Here is a 27612-nt window from a genome sequence, read left to right as displayed (position 1 = left end):
AAAGAGATTTTTATTTTAATTTATTTTTGACAAAAAAAAAGAAAGTAGTGGGTGTGTCTGCGTGTGTGTGTGTGTGTGTGTGTGTGTGTGTGTGTGTGTGTGTGTGTGTGTCTACACTGTGGCTGCAGTCTGACAGGCAGGAGTGTAGATCTTCACTGTCTCGTCCCAGGAACAGTCAACTACCTGCGGGGGGAGAAACACAACAAACACAGGCGTGTGTTCAGGCAGAGCGAGCGTTTCCATGACAACGGTATCTGACTGTGTGAAACCTGTCACCTGTTGTGTGGTGTGTGTGTGTGTGTGTTTGCTGACATGAAGCCACCGAACACACTCACACAGTTGTGAGATCCAATCAGATTTCTTCAATAAAATGCAATCTCTTGAAAAACGGTATATCAAAATATTAAAATTGTATTAAAAAATTAAAAAATAATCGATGATTGGAAAAGACAAACGGCACCTGAAATTTTTTCAGATTCCTCAAAAACATGGGGACACTTTGGTAAAAAAAAAAGGCGTTGTGTAGTCACGGTAAAAGCGACATGACAGCTAGTGCAGGGAGGAGCAATCCCCCTCCACCTACTCCCGGATGTCAGTCACACCGGCGTTACCACGACGACCTAACGGCGATAACAGCTGCGTCGTGTCCCAGAACCGTCGTTCTTCGTTCACTACTGTGTCTTCATTCATCTCCACTGTGTGGAACATTCAAAGAAGCCTTGAACCTCCGACACTTTCAACTTTCCATAATGTTGTCTCTCCTTGGACACACACACACACACACACACACACACACACACACACACACACACAAACACACACACACAACAAGCAAACTGTCCCTGACCCCATCTCTTCCGCAGTCTTGGCTCTTGTTTGTCTTCGCATCAAGTCCGAGCGTAAAGCTTCATGACGACATACCTGGAATTACACCCTCCCTTCACCGCTAATGACACACCGCCTCATCCCATAATATGTTGTTATTACATGGAATAACATGCTCTGGTCCAGTGAGATCCTGCACTGGTTTTACTCTCACAGTTGTCACAAACTGAAAAAGAGACGCAAAAAAAAAGCGTCTGATCTTCAATCACGTGACGGACTGAGACGAGAAAAACACCTGTTTCATTGACGTATGGGTTTTAGATCACATGATGCAGACGACATCGTCCTTCTATCGGAAACCCAACTCCACTCCTCCACTTCCCTCCCTTGCATGGTTCTCCTCCAACATCCTCAAACTCCACATGGATACAACCTCCACCTTTTCCATCTCTCCACTTTTCTATCAGCGTTGACAACTCCACCAGGTTTAGACTCCCGGCCCTCGATCGGCGTTCCCCAACCTTTTTTGTACCAGCGACCAGAGTGATGCATGAAAATGTTTCAAATTATAAAATCTTTTGCCGGTTCACAGTATTGAATCTGAATACAATGATTACACGTTACATTAGGCAGCTTCAATATTAAATGCGGCAGTAAGGCGAAGGCGGAGAAGGTTGTTTTTCAAAATACGATCCAGAAGGTCCAATGAAAAACTATAATTTATACCAAGAAAGATTTTCTTTGTGGACCGGTACCAAACGATCCAGGGCTTTGGGACCACTGTCCTACATATTGCATTATCTTTCCAGTCCCTCATTAATAAAGACAACCGATCCTCCTATTTCTGTCTATGAGATACCTATGGACTCTGCCACCCCTGCTGCCGCAGCCATTCTCCCGGACAGTTCACCCGTCCTTTTCCGTTTCCCCCCCGACAAATCCCCCCCCCCCACAAATTCCAGCTCCTCCAGAGTTCAGTAGCCCGGAACCTGACGGCATGAGGAAAAAAAGCAGGTCAAACGTGAACGTTTTTTGCTTTATTTTTCTTCCAGACTGAAAAACATTTGGAGCGCTGTGCCTCGACGACCATCCATAGCAACGACGGTGACCTACACGTGCTCGAACGCAGGCACCCACACATCAGGAGGAGCTGTGTGTGTGTGCGTGTGTGTGTTTTGGTCGTTTTCAGAGGTGATCCATCACATACCGGTGTTAGAGAAGATAATGAACCGAGGGGAAGACGGGGAGACGAGATCAGCCACGGAGGAGGAAGAGGAGAGGAAGAGCAGTGACCTCTGAGCGCCTTGCTATCTGACTCCTCTCGCTGGGTTTTAAAACTAATTATAGATTATAGATCCCCACTATTTTATCAAATCTATTGAGATTATTTTAATATTGCTCATTGATCATTTCCTGCTGATTTCTAGGTACATTTAGTTTAATGGGGAGTGAAAAATAGTGTCTGATATTAACATGAAAAATAAAAATATTCAGCTTTACTTGAAGAGAAACAAATGAGCTTCAAAAATAGAGAAAGTCATTTGGGGCTGTGAAATATTATGGGGGGGAAAGAAAAGTGGGCATCCCACTTCTTCACAATGTATGTTACCATGGAGACGGGGGACGCTGGGATGAGGTGGCACACAGGACAGAAAGATGTGATTTCTGGTGTTTGTTGTTGTTCGCTTTCGAACAGAGAAAGAACTATAGTCCTGGGAACTGTCCAGCTAAAATGTCGCTCCAGGTGAACTTTTTTTTTTTAGTTTTTACTTTCCCACAGGCAGAAAGGGACCACAGGAGGGACGTCCACTTTGAGCGCCAGACTCAAAAACAAACCACCGGAAAAGAGGAGGAAGGCGACGTGAACAAAAACAGAGAGCGAAGCGTTCATGGAGTAATAACCACCAACTATCAGGTGACTTAAACCGTTTTTGTCTTCTCCCTGCACTGCTTCACCATGTGAAGAATCCAGCCGTTAGCTAACTCGAGGCTAATTTTGGGGCTAAGTTTTGGGGCTAAGCTCTCCAAGCCCTGGAAAGCCCTCTGTGGCATACCAGGCCAGAAAAGCTCGGACTTCTTTGCCAGTCCATTTCTCGCAAGAGAAAAGCCAACCAGTTTAAAATAGCAGCCTTCAGTCCGAAAAAAAAGGATCTTGTAAGGGGTGCCACTACTCATCAAGTGCCTATTTCATGTGAGTTCCTACGGAAGCTTAAAAAGACCCAACAAATAATCAAATGAAAAAAAAAAACAATAAAAGTGACAAAATGGTAAAAGTTCAAAAATGAAAGTAACATATTGATAAGAAAAAAAGAATTCACAGTCCTTGTTTGTTTTTGAAATAGTGATCTTGTGACCACAAAAAACGGCGCTCCACAGTTTGCAAGAAGCGCTCGGCTTGATTTGCACCAATCGCCTACGTCACACGAGTTCCTATGGAAGCGCAAAATGACCCTGCCTGGGAGTAGGAGCGATAATGGCTCTAAGACCCGAGGCCCCCGGCCCCCGGCTCCCCTGCTATCCAGATGCACCAAGAATGTAGTTCCTGAAAAAGTTCTTTGAACTGCAAAAAGTTCCCTCAATGAGAAAAGGGGACTGTTGTGAGTTTGGAGACTGAATAAGCTCTGAGAAGGACGGTGATGAAGTCTTTGCTGGTGATGGCCCAGCCCCGGGCGTCAGGAACCATAAATAAAAAACGGGGTTAAGCGTTTCCTCTGGGGTTGGAGAAGAAATGCGGAGGTGAGTGATGCAAAACACGAAAACCGCACCTTCCTTCGGGGCTTTTCTGGATACGGAAACTCTCCCTGAGCCGTTTGGAAGTTTGCAAGTCGCGAAACCACGCAGCAAATCAGCCGATGAAGAAACCCCCGGAGACGTGAAGTGGCCTTTTCAGCCTCGCAACGCTCAAACCTCCTGACACAAGTCAGACATGAACATCCTGTTCCGGCTGATCGGCCTATTAAAAGACCACATTTCTGTCCGTCTCCCGTCTCCTGCTCCTCATATCCAACATTTCATCCTCCTTTGTCTGATCTCACTCCGTCTTTTGACAAAACCCTACCGAGGTAGCCATTCTGTAAAAAAGCTCTGAACGAACTGTTCACACTGATAATCAACGAGCATGAAATTAATTATTCTAACATTGTTAATCCAGTAATTGTAAGAAGGATATTGTTAATTAGCTTCCTGCTAGCACGTAATTCTGTTCATGGGCATGAGAGGTGTGTTTCCTGGTATCCAACTTTGTGTGAGTCAGCTGGTCACGCAAGTGTGTGTGTCAGCTGACTGCGCAGGAATGAGTGTGTGTCAGCTAGTCGCTCAGGGGTGTATATCAGCTAGTTGTCCAGGTGTGAGTGTGTGTCAGTTAGTCGTTAAGGTGTGTGTATGTCAGCTGGTCCTGTAGGTGTGAGTGTTCAGCAGCGGCAGGTTCTCCAAGTGCGAGTGTGTGTTAGCTGGTTGTCCAAGTGTGAGTGTGTCAGCTGGTCCTGCAGGTGTGAATGTGCGTCAGCTGGTTGTCCAACGTTGAGTGTGTGTCAGCGAATCGTTCAGGTGTGTGTGTCACCTGGTCATGCGGGTGTGAGTGTGTAAGCTAGTCTTTCAGGTGTGTGTGTCGGCTGGTTGTGTGAGTGTTCGTCACCTGGTTCGGGACGTGCAAACTGAAGTCCAACCCGCATACGAACTCGGAGTGATGCTCCAGGGTGTCCAGCAGGGGGCGCTCACTGTCGAAATCCCAGAACCTGCAGACAGGGACGATGTCGAACTCAAAGTCAGCGAGGCCCAGTCAGCATGAAAATTCCGACATTTTTGTTTGTCCTAGCGCGCTTTAGTGCAATGAGCTAACCGCTAGCCTGATATTACAGCTGAAATAAAGTTACACGGAATTTATTACCCCTCTTATTGTCCTGCAGGGATCCACATACAAAATATATACCTATTTTATATTTCATAAAAAAAATTTGGACATTGGAAGAGATCCGCCTGGGATATAGCATCAATAGCAGGGTCGTGATCACCACAGGTATCAGCTGGCTGCGGTTTAATCTGCTTGGAGTGCTGCAACGCCGGAGCCAAACTTCTCCGTAAGGTCTGAGTTTCAGCCAGAAATAATTTCCTTCTGTTCATTAGGATAGTAAAACACACACACCCTCACAGAGGAAAGTGATTTACACTAACAACTCAGTCGATATATAATACATTTCAATGGCCGAGTCTCCCCAGGCGCTCATCATTCACTGCGTGTGTGTGTGTGTGTGTGTGTGTGTGTGTGTGTGTGGTTAAGTCCTTGCCAGGTTATTCCAATACAGTGAAGACATTAAATTATGAAATATCATGGTTTGGATCAGTTTTCACTTCAATGAACTAATAAAGACATGCAAATAATAAAACATAAATAGAGCTTATTTGCAAGCATCTAAGAATCTGGTTCAATTTTCTTCAAGATTAGAATTGAAAGATTTAGATTTGGAATAGATTTTTTGTATAATTTTTCCTGCAAATCTCCTTGATTTGTAAATCAACTGAATGAAAATGGGATAAAGCTAAAAATAGCAAAAAGAAAAAAAAAGACTATACAGAATTGTTTGAAATGCATGAGAAATAAATACAGCAAAAGAAAAACCTGAGGAACAAATCATCTAAATTTGACACCAGAAGTGCTGTCACATTTTTTTGTATTTTAATGGTTTCGTGTGTGTGTGTGTGTGTGTGTGTGTGTGTGTGTGTGTGTGGTCTAATGGAGCTGCAGTGTTCCCTCTGAAAATGATTTAATTACATTTGCAAAGTGGATGAATGGAGGGGGAGTGTGCTGTGTCAGGGCTTTGGACGCAGACAGAGACACGAGCCTGCACACACACACACACGCACACGCACACACACGCACGCGCGCGCGCACACACACACACACACACACGCACACACAGAAACAGAGGTTCAATCAGTTTGATTGCGGCCGCTGCTCGAGTCCTCGGGCGTCTCAGTGAATCTGTATCCTGTCGGACTGGTTGGTCACACGGGGCTTCCACGCCTGGGTGTGTGTGGCCGTGGATGTCAGGCTGCCGGGACGCGCCCAGACCATCAGATCACCGGGGGGATCCAGAGGCATCAGCGTGTATCATTCGACCCCTTTCCACAGACTACAGTTGCTATAGAAACATGACATGAACCTAAATATACTGTATGGAGAGTTTTTCTCAACTATATTCAACTGAGAAAGACTGATGAAGATTGAGGGCTTTTTTTGGTTAATTATTTGTTATTAACTGAGAAAAATGCAGTACATTAAAACCCTTTAATTCACACGTCATATAGAGACATACAAAAAGTCGCTCTCGAATCAAATGCCATCAAGAGACATACAACCATTCATTCCCTAATTCACATGTATAGGGCGTCCAATGGACTTCCTCCATGTTTCCCCCCTTTGGGAGGAAACCAGAAAACCCAAACGTAACCCTTGCAGACACGAGGACAACATGGAGACGCCACACGGAGAGCCACCCTGTCCAAACTGAACCAGGGACCGTCTTTCTTGCTGGCAGAAGTGCTTATCGTTGCGCCACCATGCTTTAGTTTTTCTCATATTATTATCAAATTAATTCACATAAATCTTAACTCTTCAAGTAGATCACAGTTTCATATAAGCCCAAAGTATTTGACAAAGACAGAAAATAAAAAACAACCTTTCAACAATTGGGAAGAAACCTAGTTACGAGGCCACTCGTAAAATTTCGATTTTTAAAATGCAGGGGCTGGAGGGATGGGGGATGTAAAATCACCAGAATATCCATCCAGGAGTTGACAGCTAAGATCAGAAGCATGAGAGCGTCAGAGGAGACAGACGGAGAGGCGTCTGTGAGACGGAAGGGACAAAGTGACCCGACGGCTCAGGAAATGACTGAAGATTTCACTGAGCCTTCAGTCAGACACTCTGGACAAACTTCACACCCAGCAGCCCATGGTGTTTTATCATGATCATTATTAAGATTCATTTCGACAACTATTTTGTATTCTTAACAGGAACAGGTTCCTTAACAGGAACTGCAAGAAGTTTCTCCGGTGTAACAAAGCCTGTTGTGACAACTCACCGACCCCTACCGTGGTATCTGGTACATTAGCAGTAGATGCTGTAGTTCGCGGATGAGAATCTGCCACAGAGGTATCGCCATTTTGTGCGGCAGATGTTCGGGAGCCTCTTTCTGACAATTTCTGGCCATTTGCTAGCTTGACATACCTCACTAATGTGTTCTATGAATTTTCAACAAGACTATGAGGATGTGGGATGTAGACTGAAGGACCGTTAGAACTGCTGAAAAGGGGTTTGCTATGTCGAGGTCAGCTATGTCTATGTTATGTTGTCAAATGTTAATTAGTGTCAAATCCTCAAGTGAAGTAGATGGCCAGCTGAATTGGCTTCGGCTGTTTTCCTGCATTAGGCATGTACATAATAAAAGGCTGCCAGAACAATAATCCCGCCTTGTCTTTTCTGAAGAACGAACCCCACAGCTTGTTACAGCACTCTCATCCTCAAAACCATCCGTCAGCATATAGCCTTCTGCACCAGCTGAAAAGCGGGAATGACAAGCCTCATGCTTTTTTTTGGCATTAACCTCACCCACTTTAAATTCAGGCCAATCTCTCGATAGCTCTTGGACACTATTAGAAAAAAAAAGTCCTCGCTTTTGGGAGTACACAGAGACCTTAAGTCCAGTAGGATCAATATCTCAGACTTGTATGTCCATCATGTCCCACAATTCTTTGACTGGACTAGGATTTGGGGAATTTGGGGTCCAACTTAAACTCCTTGAAAATGATTCTTCAGGCTGCTCCTGAACCATTACTGAACTTTACGTCAGCAAACATGAAAAACTTTTTTACTTGAAGGCAAGACTCGGTCTGTAACAGCGTTCAGGAAGGTGGTACCTGTCAAAGTGACACCCTCATGAACAGCACGACCCAAGGTGTCTAAAAAGGACATAATCAGAAGCGCCACACTGTCTCTGCTGATTGGTCCTCTTCCTATAGAACCATCCTTGAATGCTCTGAGGACCATTGCAAGATCTTTAAATGGTGGACCGGGGTCAACAAGGACACCATGACACACAACAAGTGTGATGGACTTTGTGTTCTGACACCTCTCTACCAGAACCAGCAGTAACTTTTTCAGCACTGTGAAGTCCAGCGGCTCTCCTTCTGAATCCGACAGGATGGCCAGCCTTCAACCCCTCACACACACCGCTGAAGTTGTGCATCGACTCTACAGGATTAGTGAAATGCCTCCTGTTTACAGATGAGTCTTATTGCCGAAATACACTGTATGCCCACAGGTGCGCTAGTTGTGTACGCCCACAGGTGTGGAGGATGTGGACGCGACAATGGGAGCAGGTGACGTCCCTGCTAGTCAAATACACGGATATGCGACCTTATTATGAACAAACCGAGCTTTTGTCTCCAGTTTCCATGGCGGCTAATTATTTGGCTTGTATTGTGTAGTCATTGTGCGAACGCGTCCATTCACCTGCTGGCTTTGTGCGTGCCACTATTACGATTCGGTGACTCACTGAGGGCCAGGAGAAGGAAGGCATAAAGGCCCCCGAGATACAGGGAGGAAGAGACAGAACAAAGAGACAGGGATGTCATTCAATGGGAAATGTAAAGAAAAGGGACGAGCTCGCCAAGTCCAGCTTTATTTCGAGCTCTTCAAATAATCCAACAGAAACAGGATGTCCGCCACATGTCAGTCCAGGCACCGGTTTACCGAATGAAAGGTTTCTGCAAGTACAACTGCACCTAAACTAAATTAATTAAATTAAATTAAGTTGCAAATGAACTGTACACTTAAGATCAGCTAGACGAGAAAAATCCTTCAAAAAACAAGATTCTTGCCAGGGTAGGAAGGACTTCAAGCTACAGTTAATAAGGTGATCACGTGCTTCTGAAAATAATTACACACTACCTCTCTCTCTCTCTCACACACACACACACACACACACACACACACACACACACACACACAATCAGCGTTTGAAGATAAGAGCGGCAGCAGAAGCAGCGGCAGTGAAAGGATTATCTCGGTTAATAGAGACATGAAGATTCAAATAAAGATGAAAGAAGCTGAAAGGTTGAGCTACTCCTCGTTAGCATCCGCAGAGGCGTGGAGCAGGAAGTTAGGACATTTCATTCACTGTTCTGTTAGTGGACAAACAGATTATATTGGTTGATTCAGGCCTGTCTGTTTGTGTTTGTGTGGGTGTGTGTTATAATGAAAGCAGCACTCAGCAGTGTATCTGAGCCAATAAAAGCTCTGATCAATAAAACACAAGCTTTTGACATGAAGCCAGATCAACATATTCACTCTCACTCTCCCGCTCCCTCTCTCTCATTACTGTTTGTGTTCACAACCAGAAAAATCTCAAAGGTAACACCTGCTGTCCAGGTGTACTAGTATAAAGTAACAGCTACCAGAAGTGCGACCTGATGTCCTGTAGTAGTGTCAAGGTAACATCTAGAAGAGGTGCTACCTGCTGTACTAATGTCAACCACGGTAATAGTTAGCAGACGTGCTACCTGATGTCCCAGTGCACTGGATTAATATCAAGACAACAGCTAGCAAAGGTACCGCCTGCTGTTGAGGTGAACTTCTATCAAGGTAACAGCTAGCAGAGTCACTTCGCGCTGTCCCGATGTACTAATATCCATCAAGCTAACAGCTAGCTGAGGACCACCTGCTGTCGAGGTGAACTTCTACCAAGGTAACAGCCAGCAGAGGCGCTATCTGCTGTCCAGGTGTACCAACGTCCAACAAGGTAACAGCCAGCAGAGGCGCTACCTCCTGTCCAGGTGTACTAATGTCAATCAAGGTAACGGCTAGCAGAGGTGCTACCCGCTGTCTGTTTGTACTAGTATCAAGATGACATTTAGTAAAGGTACCACCTGCTGTCTGGGTGAACTTGCATCAAAGTAACAGCTAGCAGAACAAGTAACTGCTGTTCAGGTGTACTGGTGCTGAAACAACATCTAGCAGAAATACATCCTGGTGCCTCACCAACTAGTGTCCATCGTGGTAACAGTTAGCAAAGGTGCTACCTGCCATCCAGGAGCACTATCACCAAAGTATCCACCAGAGGTACTACCTGCTGTCTCAATATGATAGTTAGTACCGGGACTGTCTCCTGTCCAGTTGTACTACTCTGCCACCTACAGTATATCTGACCCTCTATTGAAAAGGTCAGATATGTGAGAGGGAGCGGGAGAGTGAGAGTGAATATGTTGATCTGGCTTCATGTCAAAACTTCACACAGCGTACGAGCAGATCAACGCAAGGTGAATTTAATACCTCAATTTTCGAACCAGTACTCGGGTATCCAGTGCATCCCAAATAGCACATGCAGCAGCACCTGGGTGTGTGCCGCGTGTCACTTTATGCAAATTCCTACTGCAGTGACTGTCGACTGAACCGCTTCGGACCATTAGAACGATGATGAATGGATGACATTCTAAAAGCAAGGTGCACACGCGCGCACACGTACACACACTTCATTTACTTCAAATTGAGGTGAGAATCCAGACGCATAGATTAAAAGAGAGGAAAACGGAAATCAATAACATCCGAAGCGCAGGATGGGATCACGGCTGGCACTATCATATATGATTGGCGCTGATGCGGACATAAATATAGAGGTAATAGAGGTAATAAATATCTTGTAAAGGCCTGCCATTGCTTTTATTTTGTATTAGAGTTGGTAACCTGCAGCTCTGTCTCCCTGTGACGCTTCATGCTGGGGAAACACCTCGTTTTCCCTCCTCCACAGGATCTTCTCCTGAAATCAGGACACTCTCGCCAAGATGTCCACCCACATGTTGCTCCCACGCACAGCGCCGACTCCTGTCTCGCTAAATCCACTTTTCTGTCTTTCCCTTGCCATCTCCTGCAACATCACCAATCTCGGAAGAAATTTTGCCATTTATTCTGCAATCCCATCTGCAAAAAACGCTACATCCATTAATGAACATGTACGGGTTGACCTTTGACCCCTACTGCCCTTGGCAGCTCAGTCACGCCACAGCAACCTGCAAATCGATGTCCTATTATTAAATCGGCAAAGGTAAGGTTATGTGGACATTGGAAAACACACCTCAAGTCTTTCAGGATCTATCTGAAATTCAGATACATATATATATATATATATATATATATATATATATATACATACATACATACATGAATTTATTCGTCAGCAGTTTCATGGACGAATGGACAAGACGCAGTGGTGTGGAAAACATGGTTTCTTTCACAGAGCGCCACTCCTCCTCTTCATCTTCATAATATTGGTCATAAAAGAGCTAAACGAAATTTTAAACCCTCAGCAGTTTGTCTCCTAACATTTTACAAAGTTTCAGACTTTCCTCCTTCTGGATTTCACAAAGGGCTCGGAGAAAAAAATGAGTCTTTGTCTCTTAAACTTCGTGTTAAAGCAGACGATCGCTGCTTTTGTCAACTGACATTAATGCCTTTCCTTTATAGAAGCTTTTCAATAAAATTACACAATCGCTTTCCGGGGCTCACAGCGAAGCATTAACATTTTCGCCAAAATAAGTACAGCGTTAGCTAACGGCAGGGTTCTTCACACAGCGAAGCAGTGCAGGGAGAAAATAAAAACACTTCACCCATATGTTTGCAACTCCCGCCACGCCGAATATGAACGCTGAGGCGGCTTTGCTCTCCACGTTGTCCGTGTCGTCTCCCTCTTTTCCGCTAATCAGGCTAATTATTTAACCCCAGCGCTAACACATGAATTAGCACGATAGTTTGTGTCTCAGCGATCTGTACAGAACAAGACCCCTGCTGACCTTTGACCCTCGACTTTAACGAGAGGAAATGGACAAGAATTTAAAAATCAATTGATTAATTAAAATAGGGCTGCCTGAGGCTACTTTGATAGGCTAGGGTGGGCCCGGGAACCAAAACAAATACTTTGCTAAAGAAAAATCCCTGCCCCCTTATATTCCCTAAAAGCACAATATTTAAAGAACAATACTTCTATTTGACCAGGTTCAGCTTTCGGCAAACATAGCAGTGAAGTAAAAACCTCTGAGGCATCAGTCGTGCAGATTTGATCTCCGTCAGCGGAACACGGAGGCTTCACTGGATAAGAAGGGGGAGGAACCAAAACCGGCCTTTTATCTTTGATAAAAACTTATGATGGCGCTCGATTAAAAGACTTTTTAATTCATCAAAATGAATTGTTTAGAAATATTTTGTACGTTTGTTTGTTGACTGAATCAGCATACATGAGCTTTACCATTACAGTCTTGTTTGTTTCCCCATCTGTCTATGACACAGACCAATAGACAAGTGCAGAAAACACATCTGTATCTCTACATCATGACCTGCTTTACGTCCCTTTATCGTCATCCAGCTGCTGGATTGGTTTGGACGTTGTCTTTGTGGGTGGCATATTTGTAATTCTCATCAACTGAAATGATCAGCAGCGCCTCCTGTCTGCGCTGATCTTCTACCGAGGAGAAGCAAGATGGCGATCCATCTGGACTTGAACTTTTGTTTCTGATTATGAGAGCTGACTGGCGATACTTTGCTTTCTTTAACAAATTTAGCAATAACATTATTTTCCACAGCAAAGTCAGCATTAGTGACATGAGCGCTAGTGCAATGCTAATATTACCAACGTGTGCGCGAGTACAATACTGACATTACCAAGCTGTGCTCAAGCACAACGCTAATATTACTGCATGCTAGCTCTAGCATGTTTAGCAATGAGGTGCTAACAGAGGGTGGAGATGCTCCTGTGTTCCGCAAACTCCTTTCCACATAAAGTCCACGGTGCTTCGGTGTGAGCTGTCCCCCAAGAACTCGGGCATTGAGAGACGCTCGGTGGTGCAAATGAAAGCACAATTAAGATGCGTTATTTTTTGGAATTAATTATTCAAAATTAACTCGTCAAAGTCCAAGCCCTGATAAAAGCCTGAAATAAGTCATTTGATCTCAACCTCTGGATCCTGCATGAAATCAACATGCAGCAGCGCACCACGAGGGGGAATGTCAGATGTGTTTTCAAACATCAAAAATTGCTTTCAAAGCAATGGCGCCATGAAGTGATGACATCATGGACTCACCTCACGGTGAAGTCGTAGGAGCAGGACGCCAACACAGTCCGACAGAAGGGAGAAAACTGTAAGGAGAGCGAAACAGAAGAGGGTGAGGGGGGCGGCTCCGTGGTTGGCTTCAAGAGCGTCCAGGTCGCGGAGTCACGTGACCCTCCGCGTCCTCAATGCTGATAAATGGATTGTGATTAGAATGAGTCAAAACTGAGTGTGCTGCAGATTTTGACACACCTGTTTCTCAAAGCGGTTCCCTGAAAATTCAATTAAAATATCTAAAATATGGAAAAAATGGGAAAAGGAAAATGGGGGCTAAATGTTAGCGAGCCACGTCCACTGAGGGCACTGAAACCGGCCCTTCAGCTCCTGATTAGACACTTTCAGCTTTTCTAGTTGCTCAGCAGAAACACTGAAGGCTCCGCTGAGACTCTATAATGATCTCCTCCATTTACTTCTCCATGTCTGACAGGGGGTCAGACACCGGACTCCCTCCTCCTCCTCTTTCAAACGCAGCTGTTTTACTTTCTAACATCTGCAGATACTGAGGATACAGAAAACAGCGGCTGGTCCTGCATCCCTAATATCAGACCTGAATAATATTTGATGATGATCTGGTTTATAATTGTAATTCATAATTATAATTTGTCTACAAGATGTATTTACACAGCTATTATCATACTATTCTAACCGAACACCATTTGTGAGTGCTTAAAATCAGCCCGAAAAATTAGCAAGAAACTTTAGACGATTTATCCGGTAATACCAGAAAACGATAAACAGAATGTCTTGATTTGCTAGGTAAATTACCTGAAAACAACCCAAAAAATAGTACCTAAAAATATAATGCTTAAAGACTACTGTGAGAAAGAAAAAGAATAGATGGATTAAGAGTATATGGAATCCCAAATTCAATAAAGTAAATAGTTATAATGTAGAAAAATTTCCAGTGACAAAATGAAACGTGATCTTTGGGGGGGTTTGGGGAGGACAGGATGCGGCATCTCAGGGTCCGTCCTTGTAATGATGTCCAAACAAGTGTGGGTATGTGTGTGTCTGTGTATGTTCGCGTGTGTGTGGCTCATTAGGCGCATTTATGTGGGTGTTTTGATGCTGTCAGAAACACACACTCATCTATGAGAACAGTGGATTTATGGCAATGTGCTTGTGTTTGTGGCTGTGTGTGTGCGTGTGTGTGTGTGTGTGTGTGCGTGTGTGTGTGTGGGTACCTTGACTCTGCGCACAGCGTAGGCGTGCCCCAACAGTTGACTGACGGGCTGCCGGACGTTTCTGAGATCCCAGACACAAACACTTCGGTCGACAGAAGCTGTAGCCACGATATTCTGAGCACAATCATGCACACACACACACCCACGCACGCGCACACGCACACACACACGCATACACACACACAGTGAGTCATCGTTCAACATGAACTATTACAAAATCTATGCCAAAAGTATAGAACTCCATGTAGAAAAGGCGCCAAAATAGATTAAATACAGCTCTATATAAATTAATATCTACTGTAAAAATAAACATAAATATTAAAATAAACCCTTTAAATATGTAAATCATTAATTTAAACCGCCTGGAGATGTTGGAAAATTACTATTCACATAATTTTTCCCTTCTTCTACCAAGAATTTTTTAAAACTTTGAACCAAATCCCTACAGTTTAAATATATTTCAATCCAAAACTTCTATACAAAACTTATGACCCACGTCTTCTTCTAAACATCTGAATGGGGGCTCGAACTTTAGCGGTTCATTTCAATCACCGTATTTTTCAGACAATAAGTCGCAGTTTTTTTCATAGTTTTGCCGGGGGTGCGACTTATACTCTGGAGTGACTTATGTCTGAAATAATTGAGCTCTCTTGCTCTGATGTGTGTGTGTCTGTGTCTGCGTGCGTGTCTTTAGTATAACAGCGGTTGTCACACACACACGGCAACCAATCAAAATTCAGTGGGGGCAGGTCATGGCAGAAGAGCGTTGTGGAAAAAGAAGCTACCAGCGATTTCTGTACCTTTAAAAATCGATCATTTCAACATTCGCGCTAACTTATAAAAACAACTGAGAAGGGCTGAACAAAAATGGCACAGAAAAGAAAATCATATTCTGCAGGTTACAAGCTGGAAGTAGTGAAATATGCAGCCGAAAATGGCGAGCAGCAGAGAGAAAGTTTGAAGATAGAGAGAAACTTGTGAGGGACTGGTGAAAAGCAGAGATTACTCTTACTGAAATGAAGAAAACTAAAAAAGCTAATCGTGGGCTAAAAGCTAGCTGGCCACGGCTAGCGGAACGAGTTCACACTTGGGTGCTTGAACAACGTGCTGCCGGTAGAGGCTTGTCAACAGGACAGTTGCGTCTGCCAAGGAGATGAATATAATTGACTTTGCGAGAGGACCTTCCTGGTGTTAACGCTTCATGCAACGCATTCGCCGCTCTATCAGAGCAAGGACGCCATCCTGCCAGGATTCAGAAAGGCTGGAATCATTGGAACTGCAAGTGACGATGACTGACGTAAGCGACGTACCAGTAGATGAGGAAGCGGCACATTGTTTACCTTCGGAGCTGGCGGAGTTGTTCAGATGTGACACCGAAGAAGATTTCGTTGGATTTAGTGATTAAGAGTGACACAGATTGTTTGGTTGTAGCATGTGCTATATGCTATCGTTATTTGAATGACTCTTACCGTAATATGTTACGTTAACATAGCCTACCAAAAACGTTCTCGGTTCGTTGTTTATGCATCATATAAGCTATACTTGTTCAGCCTGTTTTTCTCTACTCTATTTTCGTTTTAAATTGACTTTCAAGATGAAATGTCTATTCTTGGTGTTGGATTTTATTAAATAAATCCCCCCCCTCCCCCCAAAAATAATGTGACTTATACTCCAGTGCGACTTATATATGTTTTTTTTTCTTTCTTTATTATGCATTTTTGGCTGGAGCAACTTCTAATCCGGAGCGACGTATAGTCAGAAAAATACGGTAATTAAGAACAAAAATGTATGTTTTAATCACACTTTCATTCACACTGGAATGCAGCCTCAGGGCGGCACTGGCCCATGTCTCGCCAAGCCTGCCTTTGAGGGGCACGGGCTAGTGTCTCCCTGTGCCAGTCCCAAGCCCGGATAAATGTAGAGGGTTGTGTCGGGAAGGGCATCCGGCGTAAAACTTTTGCCAAAACCAAATATGCGAGTCAACCAAAACTATACCATATCGGCCACCGAACAGGTTAACAACAACCGCCATTGGTACTGATGACCTACAGGGTACTAATGGAAATTGGGCTACTGTGGGTCGAAGAACAAGAAGAAGAGGAGGAGTGCGTGTTCGGAAGCAGAGAGAGAGGAGGAAAGGAAAGAACCTGGGACTGAGAGTAGGGACTTTGAATATTGGGACTATGACAGGAAGAGGTAGAAAGTTGGTCAACATGATGCAGAGGAAGGTGGATATACTGTGTGTCCAGGAGACCAGGTGGAAAGGTAGTAGGGCTAGAAGCTTAGGAGCAGGCTTTAAGTTGTACTATCATGGTAATGACAGGAGGAGAAATGGAGTAGGAGCTATCTTGAAGGAGGAGTTTGTTAAGAACGTCCTAGAGGTGAAAAGAATGTCAGATAGACTTATGAGTCTGAAATTGGAAATTGAAGGTGTGATGCTCAATGTTGTTAGTGGCTATGCCCCACAGGTGGGATGTGAATCTGAAGAGAAGGAGAAGTTCTGGAATGAGTTAGATGAAGCGATGCAGAATATTCCCAGAAATGAGAGAGGTAATTGGTGCAGACTTCAATGGACATGTTGGTGAAGGCAATAGAGGGGATGAAGAAGTGATGGGCAGATTTGGTATCCAGGATAGGAATGCAGAGGGACAGATGGTGGTAGATTTTGCAAAAATATTGAAAATGGCTGTAGTGAACACCTTTTTCCAGAAAAAACAGGAACATAGGGTAACTTATAAGAGCGGAGGTAGGAGCACGCAGGTAGACTACATCTTGTATAGACGGGGTAACCTGAAAGAGATCAGTGACTGTAAAGTAGTTGTAGGTGAGAGTGTAGCCAGACAGCATAGATGAGATGGGATGAGATGAGATGAGATGAGATGAGATGAGATGAGATGAGAACAACTTTATTTTTCCTGAAGGAAATTGTCGTGCCAGAGTTTCAAGCAAAAACATAACAGTAATAGATAATAATAGGAAGGAGGGAGAATAAGAAATACAATGAAATATAAATTGTCAAGGTTAAGGCTATCAAGTGTTTTAAGGTCTTAAGTACAAAAGGTACAATAAGTATAATAAGTACAATAAGTACAATAAGTACAGTAGGATGGTGGTTTGTAGGATGACTAGTGACAAGGAAGATGAAGAGGACAAAGGCAGAGCAGAGGACAAAGTGGTGGAAGCTGAAAAGGGAGGAGTGTTGCATGGATTTCAGGGAGAAGTTGAGAAAGGGTCTGGGTAGTCAGGGTGAGCTTCCAGGTGATTGAACAACAACAGCTAGTGTTATCAGGGAGACGGATAGAAGAGTACTTGGTGTGTCATCTGGAAGGAAAGTATATTAAGAGACTTGGTGGTGGAATGAGGAAGTGCAGGAGTATATACAGAGAAAGCAGTTAGCAAAGAAGAAGTGGGATACTGAGAGGACTGAAGAGAACAGACAGGAGTTCAGGGAGATGCGGTGAAAGGTAAAGATAGAGGTAGCAAAGGCAAAACAAAAGCCATACGATGACTTGTATGCTCGGTTAGATAGTAAGGAGGGTGAGAATGATCTATACAACAGGTCTGGGTAATTAAGGACAGAGAGGGAAATGTATTGACTGATGCTAGAAGAGTGATGGCAAGATGGAAAGAGTACTTTGAAGAGCTGATGAATGTGGAAAATGAAAGAGAGGCAAGGGTAGAAGAGGTGACTATTGTAGACCACAAAGTAGCACAAATTAGTAAAAGTGAAGTGAGGAAGGCATTGAAGAGGATGACAAGTTGAAAAGCAGTTGGTCCTGATGATATACCTGTGGAGGTATGGAAGTGTCTAGGAGAGGCAGCGGTAGATTTTCTGACTAGATTATTAAACAGGATCTTAGAGAGTGAGAAGATGCCTGAAGAATGGAGACGACGTGTGATGGTGCATATTTTTAAGAATAAAGGGGATGTGCAGAATTGTGGCAACTATAGAGCGACAAAGTTGATGAGCCATAGAATGAAGTTATGGGAAAGAGTAGTGGAAACTAGACTGAGAGCAGAAGTCAGCATTTGTGAACAGCAGTATGGCTTCATGCCTAGGAAGAGTACTACAGATGCAGTATTAGCGTTGAGAATGCGAATAGAAAAGTACAGAGAAGGTCAGAGGGAGCTGCATTGTGTTTTTGTAGACCTAGAAAAGGCATATGACAGGGTGCCAAGAGAGGAGCTCTGGTATTGTATGAGGAAGTCTGGAGTGGCAGAGAAGTATGTTAGACTGGTGCAGGACATGTATGCTAGCTGTGAGACACTGGTACGGTGTGCTGTAGGGGTAACAGAGAAGTTCGAGGTGGAGGTGGGACTCCATCAGGGATCAGCTCTGGGCCCCTTCTTGTTCGCAATGGTGATGGATAGGCTGACAGATGAGGTTAGACAGTAATCCCCATGGACCATGATGTTTGCAGATGACATTGTGAACTGTAGTGAGAGCAGACAACAGGTAGAGGAAAATCTAGAGAGGTGGAGGTATGCTCTGGAAAGGAGAGGAATGAAAGTTAGTCACAGCGAGACAGAATATATGTGTGTGAATGAGGGGAACTCAGGTGGAACGGTGAGGCTACAGGGAGTGGAGATCAAGAAGCTGGAGGATTTCAGGTACTTAGGGTCAACAGTCCAGAGCAACGGAGAGTGTGGAAAAGAGGTGAAGAGACGGGTCCAAGCAGGTTAGAATGGGTGGAGAAAAGTGTCAGGGGTACTATGTGATAGAAGACTATCAGCCAGAATAAAAGGAAAGGTGTACAAGACAGTGGTGAGACCAGCGATGATGTATGGACTAGAAACTGTTACGATGACCAAAAGACAGCAGGCAGAACTAGAGGTTGCAGAGATGAAGATGTTGAGGTTCTCTTTGGGAGTGACCAGGATGGATAGGATCAGGAATGAGTCTATCAGAGGGACGGCTCATGTTAGATGTTTTTGAGAGAAGGTCAGAGAAGCCAGCCTGAGATGGTTGGATCATGTACAGAGGAGGGATAGTGAATATATTGGCAGACGGATGCTGGAATTGGAGCTGCCAGGCAAGAGGTCTCGAGGAAGACCAAAGAGAAGATGTATGGACGTAGTGAGAGAGGATATGAAGGTAGTTGGTGTGAGAGAGGTAGATACAGAGAATAGGGTTAGATGGAGAAAGTTGACTCGCTGTGGCGAGCCCTGACAGGAAAAGCCAAAAGAAAAAGAAGAAGATTCGCACTGTGTTTCACTGACATAATATTAGCCTTGTACTAGCAAGCAGGTCAGTTATATTAGCTTCGTACTAGCACACAAGTTGTAATATTAGCTTTGTAGTAGCATACATGTTGGTTATATTAGCTTTGTATTAGCATACAGGTCGGTTATATTAGCCTTGTACTAGCACACAGCTTGCTTTCTACTATCACACAGGTTAGTTACATTAGCTTTGAACTACTGTACAGCTCGGCGATAGTAGGTTAGCACTCGCATGCAGGTGGGTTATGTTAGCATGATCCTAGCATGCAGGTCATTTATATTAGCTTTGTACAAGCCTGCAGTTGGTTGTGATAGCACTGTACTCGCGCATAGGTCGGTAATATTAGCTTTACCCCAGCATGCTGATGGGGAAACAAACATGAAATATGATTGATTTCAAGTCTCTTAATTCATTCCATATTTTTCAGTCAAGTCCCCACCTACTCTGAATCTAGCCAAGTCTACTGTCGCAGCTAGTCTGAGGCGGAGCAGGGAAAATAAATTTCAACCGTCGCAGCCACCTGGTCGTATTTGCACCAATCGCAGCTCAGGATCTCAGCCTGGTGGGCGGCGATGGCCAATCGACAGGCGGCGGCCTTCACGTCCCAGAGTCTCAGTGTCCCGTCACCTATAAGGAGACACACAATGGAATAAGATACATGTCAAACATCCGAAATCCCTGTAATATCAGTTAAATGGCAAGATAAATAATTTGTTCCAATGAGGTGATATTCTGCCAGGCGTGTTCTGAGAGGAACGCCTGCAGAGTTCTTTAGAACAACGCTCTAATGCAGACATGTAGGTTAATTGAGGGGAAACTACTACTGGTCCTGACCGGCTTTTGCTATGTGTGTGCACCCGGGAGTATTTGTGTGTGTGTGTGTGTGTGTGTAGCTGTACGTCTGCCAACCCACTGCGACAACCGTCCCGCTGCACTTTTACTTTCTGTTCCTCCTGTAGTGTCGGCAGGTTCGGAACTCTAATTGCTTTCCTCCTTGGTGAGGGCGGGTTGGCACGTCTGACCTTCGTGCCCATCCGCAGACGTCGTCCTCTCGCCCGGATCCCAGACGACAATTACGTTTTCACATAAATAAGGTCCGTCTGCCAGTAAAATAGGCGCGGAACGTGCTGCAGTGAGGACGGCGGAGGAACCGGGAGGATAGGGGTCATGGTTGACATCACCTTTTTTTTAAAACATTGCTTAAACACGTCATTGTTGACTGTGCCTTGGCAGGCGTTGGTCAGTCCTAGTATCAACTCCGTCTCTCGTGACTCCACTCCAAATTGGCTCTGTTTCCCTGAGTACAGTGGGACACAATACCACTTTGAGGCCAAAAAGTTCTCAGTACTATCCAGCTCCAATTTTGTTCCAGGTGCTACCCTCCTTTTAGTTTTGAATTAGCACAGGCAATAAGGGAGGCAAGTGTCTGCACCAAAGCGCCAAGCTCAAAAACTAATCGGAAGAGAAACATGGAGAGCAAAGCTGCATTCAGGTTCTGCATGGTGGGAATAATAACCATGGACTATGAGATGGGTTACAGCGTTTTTATCTTTTCCCTGCACTTCTTCGCTGTATCAACAAAGCCCAGTGTTGGCTAACTCCACACTTATTTGGCAAGAAAGGTCAGTCCGGAGGAGCTTGGACCTCTTCAGCAGTCCATTTCTCGCTGGTTCTGTCAATTGTCCCGAGAAAACAATCGACAGGTGACCACAATTATTTGCAAGGGCGTGGATTATGATTTCCCCTTATTACCTATGTCACATGAGTTGCTATGGCAACGTAAAGAGACCCTGCCTTGGAGTAGAAGCTAAAATGGTTCCATGAACTGAGGTCCACGGTGCCTGGTTCCTCTGCTGTCCCAATGCAGCAAGAAACAGTTCCTTTAAAGGTTCCAGGAACTGTAAAAAGTTCCTACAATGCGAAAGCACCTACAGAAAGGAAAACAGAGCCAAAGAGCTGAAGGATGGAGACCAAACCAGCAGCAGAAACCACATGACTCCTTCAGGGATAACACAGATGTTGGATGTCGGAGTTGTGTTGGTCTCGAGTCATTTTCAACCTTAAAGGTTACTTGGTTGCTTTTTCTTTGGCAGGTTAGCAAGTGTTTCTCACGGCATGGGTGGTTTCCAGGTAGAAACTAGGGATGATTCCCCGGCACAGAATCCACACAAAGATTCATAAAAACCGAAAGAGAGGAGGCTCAGAGGATTCCCATGCGTTGCCATTGAGTTCTAGACTTTGATTTACAAAGTGAAATTAAGAAAAGATAATTAACATTAAAATAAAACAAAATTAAATAGAGAACAGCCACCTGAAGAAATGGATGACTGACTCGAGGAAAACAATCTGTTAAAACATCTCAGGAACAGAACCTGCTAACTCTCAGGTTCACTATTTGAATAACAATAATAATAATAACAATAATATTACATTTCATTTAAGACATTCAAGGGCACCCTACATATACATGTAGACAAAATACAGATTTAAAAGAAACAATAAAAATAAGACAATGAAAAATAAAAAAGACAAAGTGATAAAGGAAAAAAAAAGTATCAATAGCTAAAAATAGAAAAAATGTCCTCACTATCCTTGTTTGTTTTTAAGATTGTGATCTTCAGACTTTTTTTCTCTCTTAAATCTCTCTCCTGAGATTCAAATATTTTTGAGGGATGTGTCAGTAATCAGTTGTTGACCTCTTATCCTGGTACTCCTGGACACATTAGATCAATAATAACAACAACAATAATATTAACAATATAATTACTGGGAATCAGCTGGAAAGCATAGTTTTAATGAAATGAATTTAGCAAAATATTACCAGATAATGGACCCTAATAATACAGAATAAAATGTAAAAAATAGACTAAAGTATTAGGACAAAAAAATGATAAGTAATACAGTATTGAGGATAAAATAAATAGAAATAAGAATAATTCACTTTAAAGGTCCTGGGGACTATTTCTTCAGGACTGTCCTGCAACCACAAGCGTAACTGAATTTCACTTTAGCTATCTAATGCGCCAGGAAAGCTTTGAGGGAGCCTGTATATGTGTGTGTGTGTGTGTGTGTGTGTGTGTGTGTGTGTGGCTGCGGGTATGTTCATGGGTCTGCAGGCAGTTGGGACTTCAGTAACGGGGTCTCGCTCAGTTACACCTCTCAACTCTGCTGTATCAGCAGATTCTCACACACACACACACACACACACACACACACACACACACACACACACACACACACACACACACACACACACACACACACACACACACACACACACAGCTTTTAACCCATGTGACTTGGGCTCGGTTTCACACATTTTGAGGTAGAGCTTAACCCTTTGGACTCTGCAGCTACAGAAGCCTGCAAGGATTGACTTCCATGTGAGTGTCTCAGTGATTCATTGGACATTCACAGCTACTGTCAACTTGTGCTCGTGTGTGTGTGTGTGTGTGTGTGTGTGTGTGGCCCGTGACACTGGGTCTTGACCCCAGAAGATCAACATGCTTGTCGGGGGCAGATTTCCTGCCGTCGCTGTCACTCGTGTTGCGAGATACCTCGACTGCGGATCAGCATCTGCTTTCAGCTCCGTCATGGAGACAAATCCTATCTCTGTACCGGCATGAGTCGTCTCCGGGAGACCGTCAACCGCTCGCTGCGCCTGGATGGGGGTGGCGGTCGAGAGCCAGGGGCACAGACGTGGAAGCGGCAGCTCGGGGATGAATTACAGGTGCAGCTGCTGCTTCTCAAGTCGACAAGGGCGCGTGTGACGCCGCTGACACGGGTTTATCGCCGGAGGCGTCTCCTGCGGCTAATCCCCCCTCATCACGCTCTCCTTTTACATAAAGACGTTCTCCGTGTTCCGCCACACTCTCAGCGCCGGCACTTCGGCAGTGGCGGCACGTGGGCGACTGGAGAGAAAAGGTTTAGCGTCGATAGCAGGGAAGCTGCTTCCACACAGACGCTCGTGATTGGCTGTCAGGACCGAGGCGAGCCACCTGCTCCTTATCGGGACAGCCGCGGGCGCCGGACGCATCCTGGTCCCACGCCAGGCCAGGCAGCGAGGGCGGTCAACGCACCAATCCTGACTCTGCGACCATACAGCCTGAGCTGCTTTTATTCTCAGGTGGAAGGTTTTTACTGCGGCTCCGAGTCACTGTATCCTCTGAGACTGCAACACCCTTCATCGTAGATCCATATGCACCGTAAAATAAGTTGTTTTGGTGAGAAAACTAACAGATGGATGGCTTTTTAAGTGTTGCATGGGGGATTATTAATAATAAAGACATTGGTGACTGGGATATTTTGTAAATTTTTGCAGGAAACAACATGAGAACCACAAACAAGAGTAATACTAGTAATGTTTTCAAAGAGGAAGAATAAAGCAGAGCGTAAACAGTTTTCTGGCAACCGTTTGCATGTGTGTGTGTTCACCTGTTTCAAGTGTTTACACCTCGAGCACAAACCACTTCAAAATGGAAAACAACCGAGACACAATGTTCCCCCGGGCAAGGAGTATACAGTGAGACACACACACACATGCACATGCACGCACACATACACACTCAAACATCACTTATGGAAACAGATGTGACACCAGGTCTCATGGAACAAACTTCATTAACGGCAGGACAGTGTCTTTCGGTAAAAACATGATTTCGTGATAACTTTAACACACACACACACACACACACACACACACACACACACACACACACACACACACACACACACACACACACACACACACACACACACACTGGAGGCAAAACGCTCTGTGATCATCTGATCTCACAAACTCCAACTCGTTCGTTAATGTCATTTATGTAAGGTAGCTGTCTGGCAGCTGATTGGCTGTGTTTAGTCACATGGGGGGAAGTTAGGAGTTAAATACATTACATAAATACATAATTGGCAGGTGAAAAAAAAAGAGAAAAAGAAATGTTTTCATCAAATATTGAATAATTTAATATAATAATTCAAAAAAGTCAAATGACAACTAATTACACCTTTAGGATAGTAAAGATACTGATTCATAGTAGTTTACAATCTTAAATGCCAATTCCATCACTGTGTTCTAACATTTTATCCCCCCTTATAAGATTTTTCTGGCTAAGTATCTATCCACTACCTTAAAAATATCACTTAATTTCAACGTTTCACATTTTAAACAAGTTTGAGGATTTCTTCCTCATTCGTGGTTATCTGTCAACTTCCACAGCTTCTTATTCATTTCCTGAGAACCATAGACCAAATTAACCAAAAAATATATGCTTCTAATTTTGGAAAACATGAATTATTCAATCCAATGTCACATATATGATGAATGTGTGGGACATCCGGATCCCTGACAGAATCTCTTCACGGTGTTGAATCCAATCCAGCGGTTACGCGGATATACTGCCATCTCGTGGCGAGATGGTACAATGCATCCGATAATGTTAAAAAAAAATTGTCATCGATTGAAGAATTTGGTCTATGATACTAAATAGAATCAAAGGCGTTTTATCTATAAATAAATTTCTGTGTTCTGTATTTTTTATTGTTTTGAACAACAATTAATGTTTCCTGAAAAATATTTTCCTCCTGGTTTTAATCACCTTATAGTCAGAAAAACAGGCCAAAAATTGATTGTTCAATGGAACAAAGTGGACGGGTCACTGGACACATATGATCACCGGTTTAGACTTGTGTTATCTTTGGTCATTTATGTGTGTATGTATGCTTGTGTGTGTGTGTGTTTGTGTGTGAGTCTGCAGACCCACCTGAGGCTGAAGCAAAGCATCCTGGGATATGAGGTGACCACACGGTGCTGTAGATGACCCCCTCGTGACCCCTGAGAGTGATTAGCGATTGGCTGATGGTGGGGTCCCACTGCGGGGAGAGATTAATCAATAATCAAAAATAACTCCTATTGATTCTTGGAAGTTTTTTGATTTTTTTGGGGGGGGTCATTTTCCAGGATTTGTTGTTGATTTCCAGGAAATAAATAAGCACTCACCACTTTAGCAGTTTGATCCCACGACCCTGAGACGATAAGGTTCTCTGAGCGGGTCTGACTCCAATCCACCGAGTATACCTGCACACACACACACACACACACACACACACACATAAACCTTCCTGTGTGCACATGTCCTGTGTGTGTGCGTGTGTGTGTGTGTGTGTGTGTGTGTGTGTGTGTGTGTGTGTGTGGACACACACCTCCTGTGTGTGTTCCTTGGCCACCCTCAACGGAGCGCCCTGATTGGCTGTGTCCCAGAGCTGCAGGCTGCCGTCTCCCCCCCCAGCAACCAGGACGTGTTCATTAACTTCACTCCATGTCACGTCGAAGAGACCGTCCCCCCATTCCCAACTGGCACACACACACACACACACACACACACACATCTATTATTATCTATTGAGTTCGGTGATTTAATACATTTCCAAATGAATATTACAAACATGTATATTTGTTGAGAAATAAATGACAAACTGAAATCATTGATATTGTTTTCGGTCCAAGCTTGCCTGAAACTGCAATGCCATATCTTTGTTCTAGCAGCATCGACGTTTGACAGAGTGCATTGAATATTTATTCAAGAGTGTTTAAACGTGTAAATGTGTCTGTCGTTTGATTTGGGACTTAATATTCCAATATCATGATTTAAAACCTCAGAAACATTCTCTACATGAATAGAAATGACCAGAAAAAAACTGCTGAAATAAAAAAAAAAAAAAATCGAATATTCCCTATCACACTCAATTCAAAATTTCCTCCCAATCTAGATGGGTGGTTGATGTCAATTGAAAAGCTGATGGGAGTGCACACAAACACGAAGGGCTACAAATGACCCTCACTGTGCATGTCTGTTATATCGGCCATTCCATGAAACCAGCAAAGTTCTGATCCGAACTGTAACCAGAATGGAGAAATGCTGTGCACGGTAATGTGAACTCGCGAAGGAAGTAGAGGTAAAAGCTTCACCTTCGGAAGAGAGACAGTTTCTCCTCGGTCTGATCCAGGACCAGCAGCGACCCGCAGCCTGCAGCACAGACACCTAACAGTCATCTGCAGACTGACACGTGTGTAATACAATACCCTGGACTTCTCTGGTGACTCAACTGACTTACGCTAACCCGTGTTGGCTCACGTTTACTTGTAATAACCTGCATTGAGTTGTACCAAGTAGGACTGAACAGTAGTGATTTGCACGAACCTATCCTGAGGCTAATTAACTCATGCTAACCTACAGTGACTTGAACACTCTTGCTGACTAACACTAACCTGCTCTAAGTCAAACTGACTCACTGACGATGAAAATATACTGATCTGTGTTGACTCTGATTAGCTCATGCTGACTTGTATTAACCTGCACCGAGTTTGATAAACTCACGCTGACCTGGGAGGGCTTACATACCCATGCTAACTTGTATAAATCTATACCTAGTCTTATTCACTGCTGCTAACCTGCAGTGACTTGAACACCCATGTTGACCTGCAATGAGTCCAGTGTATTGACTCTTACTAAGTCGTGCTTTCATGCCCGCACTGACCTGCAATACCATAGTACTGTGAGGCAGCACAGGCCACTCTGCTTGGAAGAAATGGAGACACTTCCACAGCGTAACCATGACGACCAGAGCTGTGGAACACCTTCACCATCTTCAGACGCTTTCTGCACACAAACACAAACATTACATAATAATATTAAGAAAAGATAGTGGAAATTATTGCAACTAGTTGACACATTTCTCTACTTTTAGATACCCTGTGATGTTTGATTTTAGTTGGGTTGTTTGTGTTTTTAGTTTTTTTTCAGCATATTTCCAGTGATGTTGCATGGAAAACAGTTTCCTGATCCAGAAATTTAGGGTTTTTAAAAAAAAACAAAACCAAAGGAGACATTTGAAAAAAAAAAACGTCATAAAGGGACATTTTGAAAACAAAATTTATTGCAAAAGCACAAAAAGTGTCACACTATTTAAAAAAGAAAACACCATAAAACTTTTCAGTGCTAAACGGACGTTAGCATGGCAGCTAGCCCCCGACAGTCATTTCGCTGACATATAACGACACTCACGAAGTTTACTTCGTTTAAGTTACGAAGTTTCTCGTCTGTTTACCCGGAACCATCGGACGTCTCGGTGCGAAATCCCCTGCAGCAGGAGGACGGCGAGATCCCGCGCCACTTCCGTGTTTTGGTTCGTCTTCTTCTTCTTCTTCTTCCTCCTCGGCTTCTT

General features: G+C 43.9%; 1 protein-coding gene across 2 annotated transcripts; it reads right to left on the bottom strand.

Moving 5' to 3' along the window:
* On the bottom strand, positions 1–27612 carry pex7 (peroxisomal biogenesis factor 7). 2 transcript variants are annotated; one of them, XM_086143136.1, is made up of 11 exons: positions 27496–27612; positions 26926–27047; positions 26357–26414; positions 25591–25741; positions 25388–25465; positions 25152–25260; positions 19907–20013; positions 14163–14276; positions 12952–13007; positions 4460–4559; positions 1–183 (listed from the first exon to the last, which is right to left on the bottom strand). In XM_086143136.1, exons 2-11 carry the CDS (start codon positions 27032–27034, stop codon positions 112–114), a joined length of 954 nt encoding a protein of 317 aa, XP_085999262.1. In that variant the 5' UTR covers positions 27035–27047; positions 27496–27612; the 3' UTR covers positions 1–111. The 2 variants fall into 2 exon arrangements, with proteins under 2 accessions (XP_085999262.1, XP_085999261.1); XM_086143135.1 differs by having other exon boundaries at positions 2–183; positions 27453–27610.

This window comes from Fistularia commersonii, chromosome 36 (assembly GCF_037954325.1).
Source record: "Fistularia commersonii isolate RoL2024-O1a breed Wild chromosome 36, RoL_Fcom_v1.0, whole genome shotgun sequence".
NCBI classification, from domain to species: domain Eukaryota; kingdom Metazoa; phylum Chordata; class Actinopteri; order Syngnathiformes; family Fistulariidae; genus Fistularia; species Fistularia commersonii.
Note: the sequence above shows the minus strand (reverse complement) of the source record. Positions and strands in the feature narration are given on the sequence as shown.

Excerpts from the sequence above, each read along its gene's own strand:
- pex7 (XM_086143136.1), bottom strand. The coding sequence starts at position 27,034 with ATGGTGAAGGTGTTCCACAGCTCTGGTCGTCATGGTTACGCTGTGGAA. Across the intron at positions 25,742-26,356 it reads AAACTGTCTCTCTTCCGAAG|TTGGGAATGGGGGGACGGTC; the intron begins GTGAAGCTTTTA and ends TGTGTGTGCCAG. Across the intron at positions 4,560-12,951 it reads TCCTACGACTTCACCGTGAG|GTTCTGGGATTTCGACAGTG; the intron begins GTGAGTCCATGA and ends CCCTGTCTGCAG.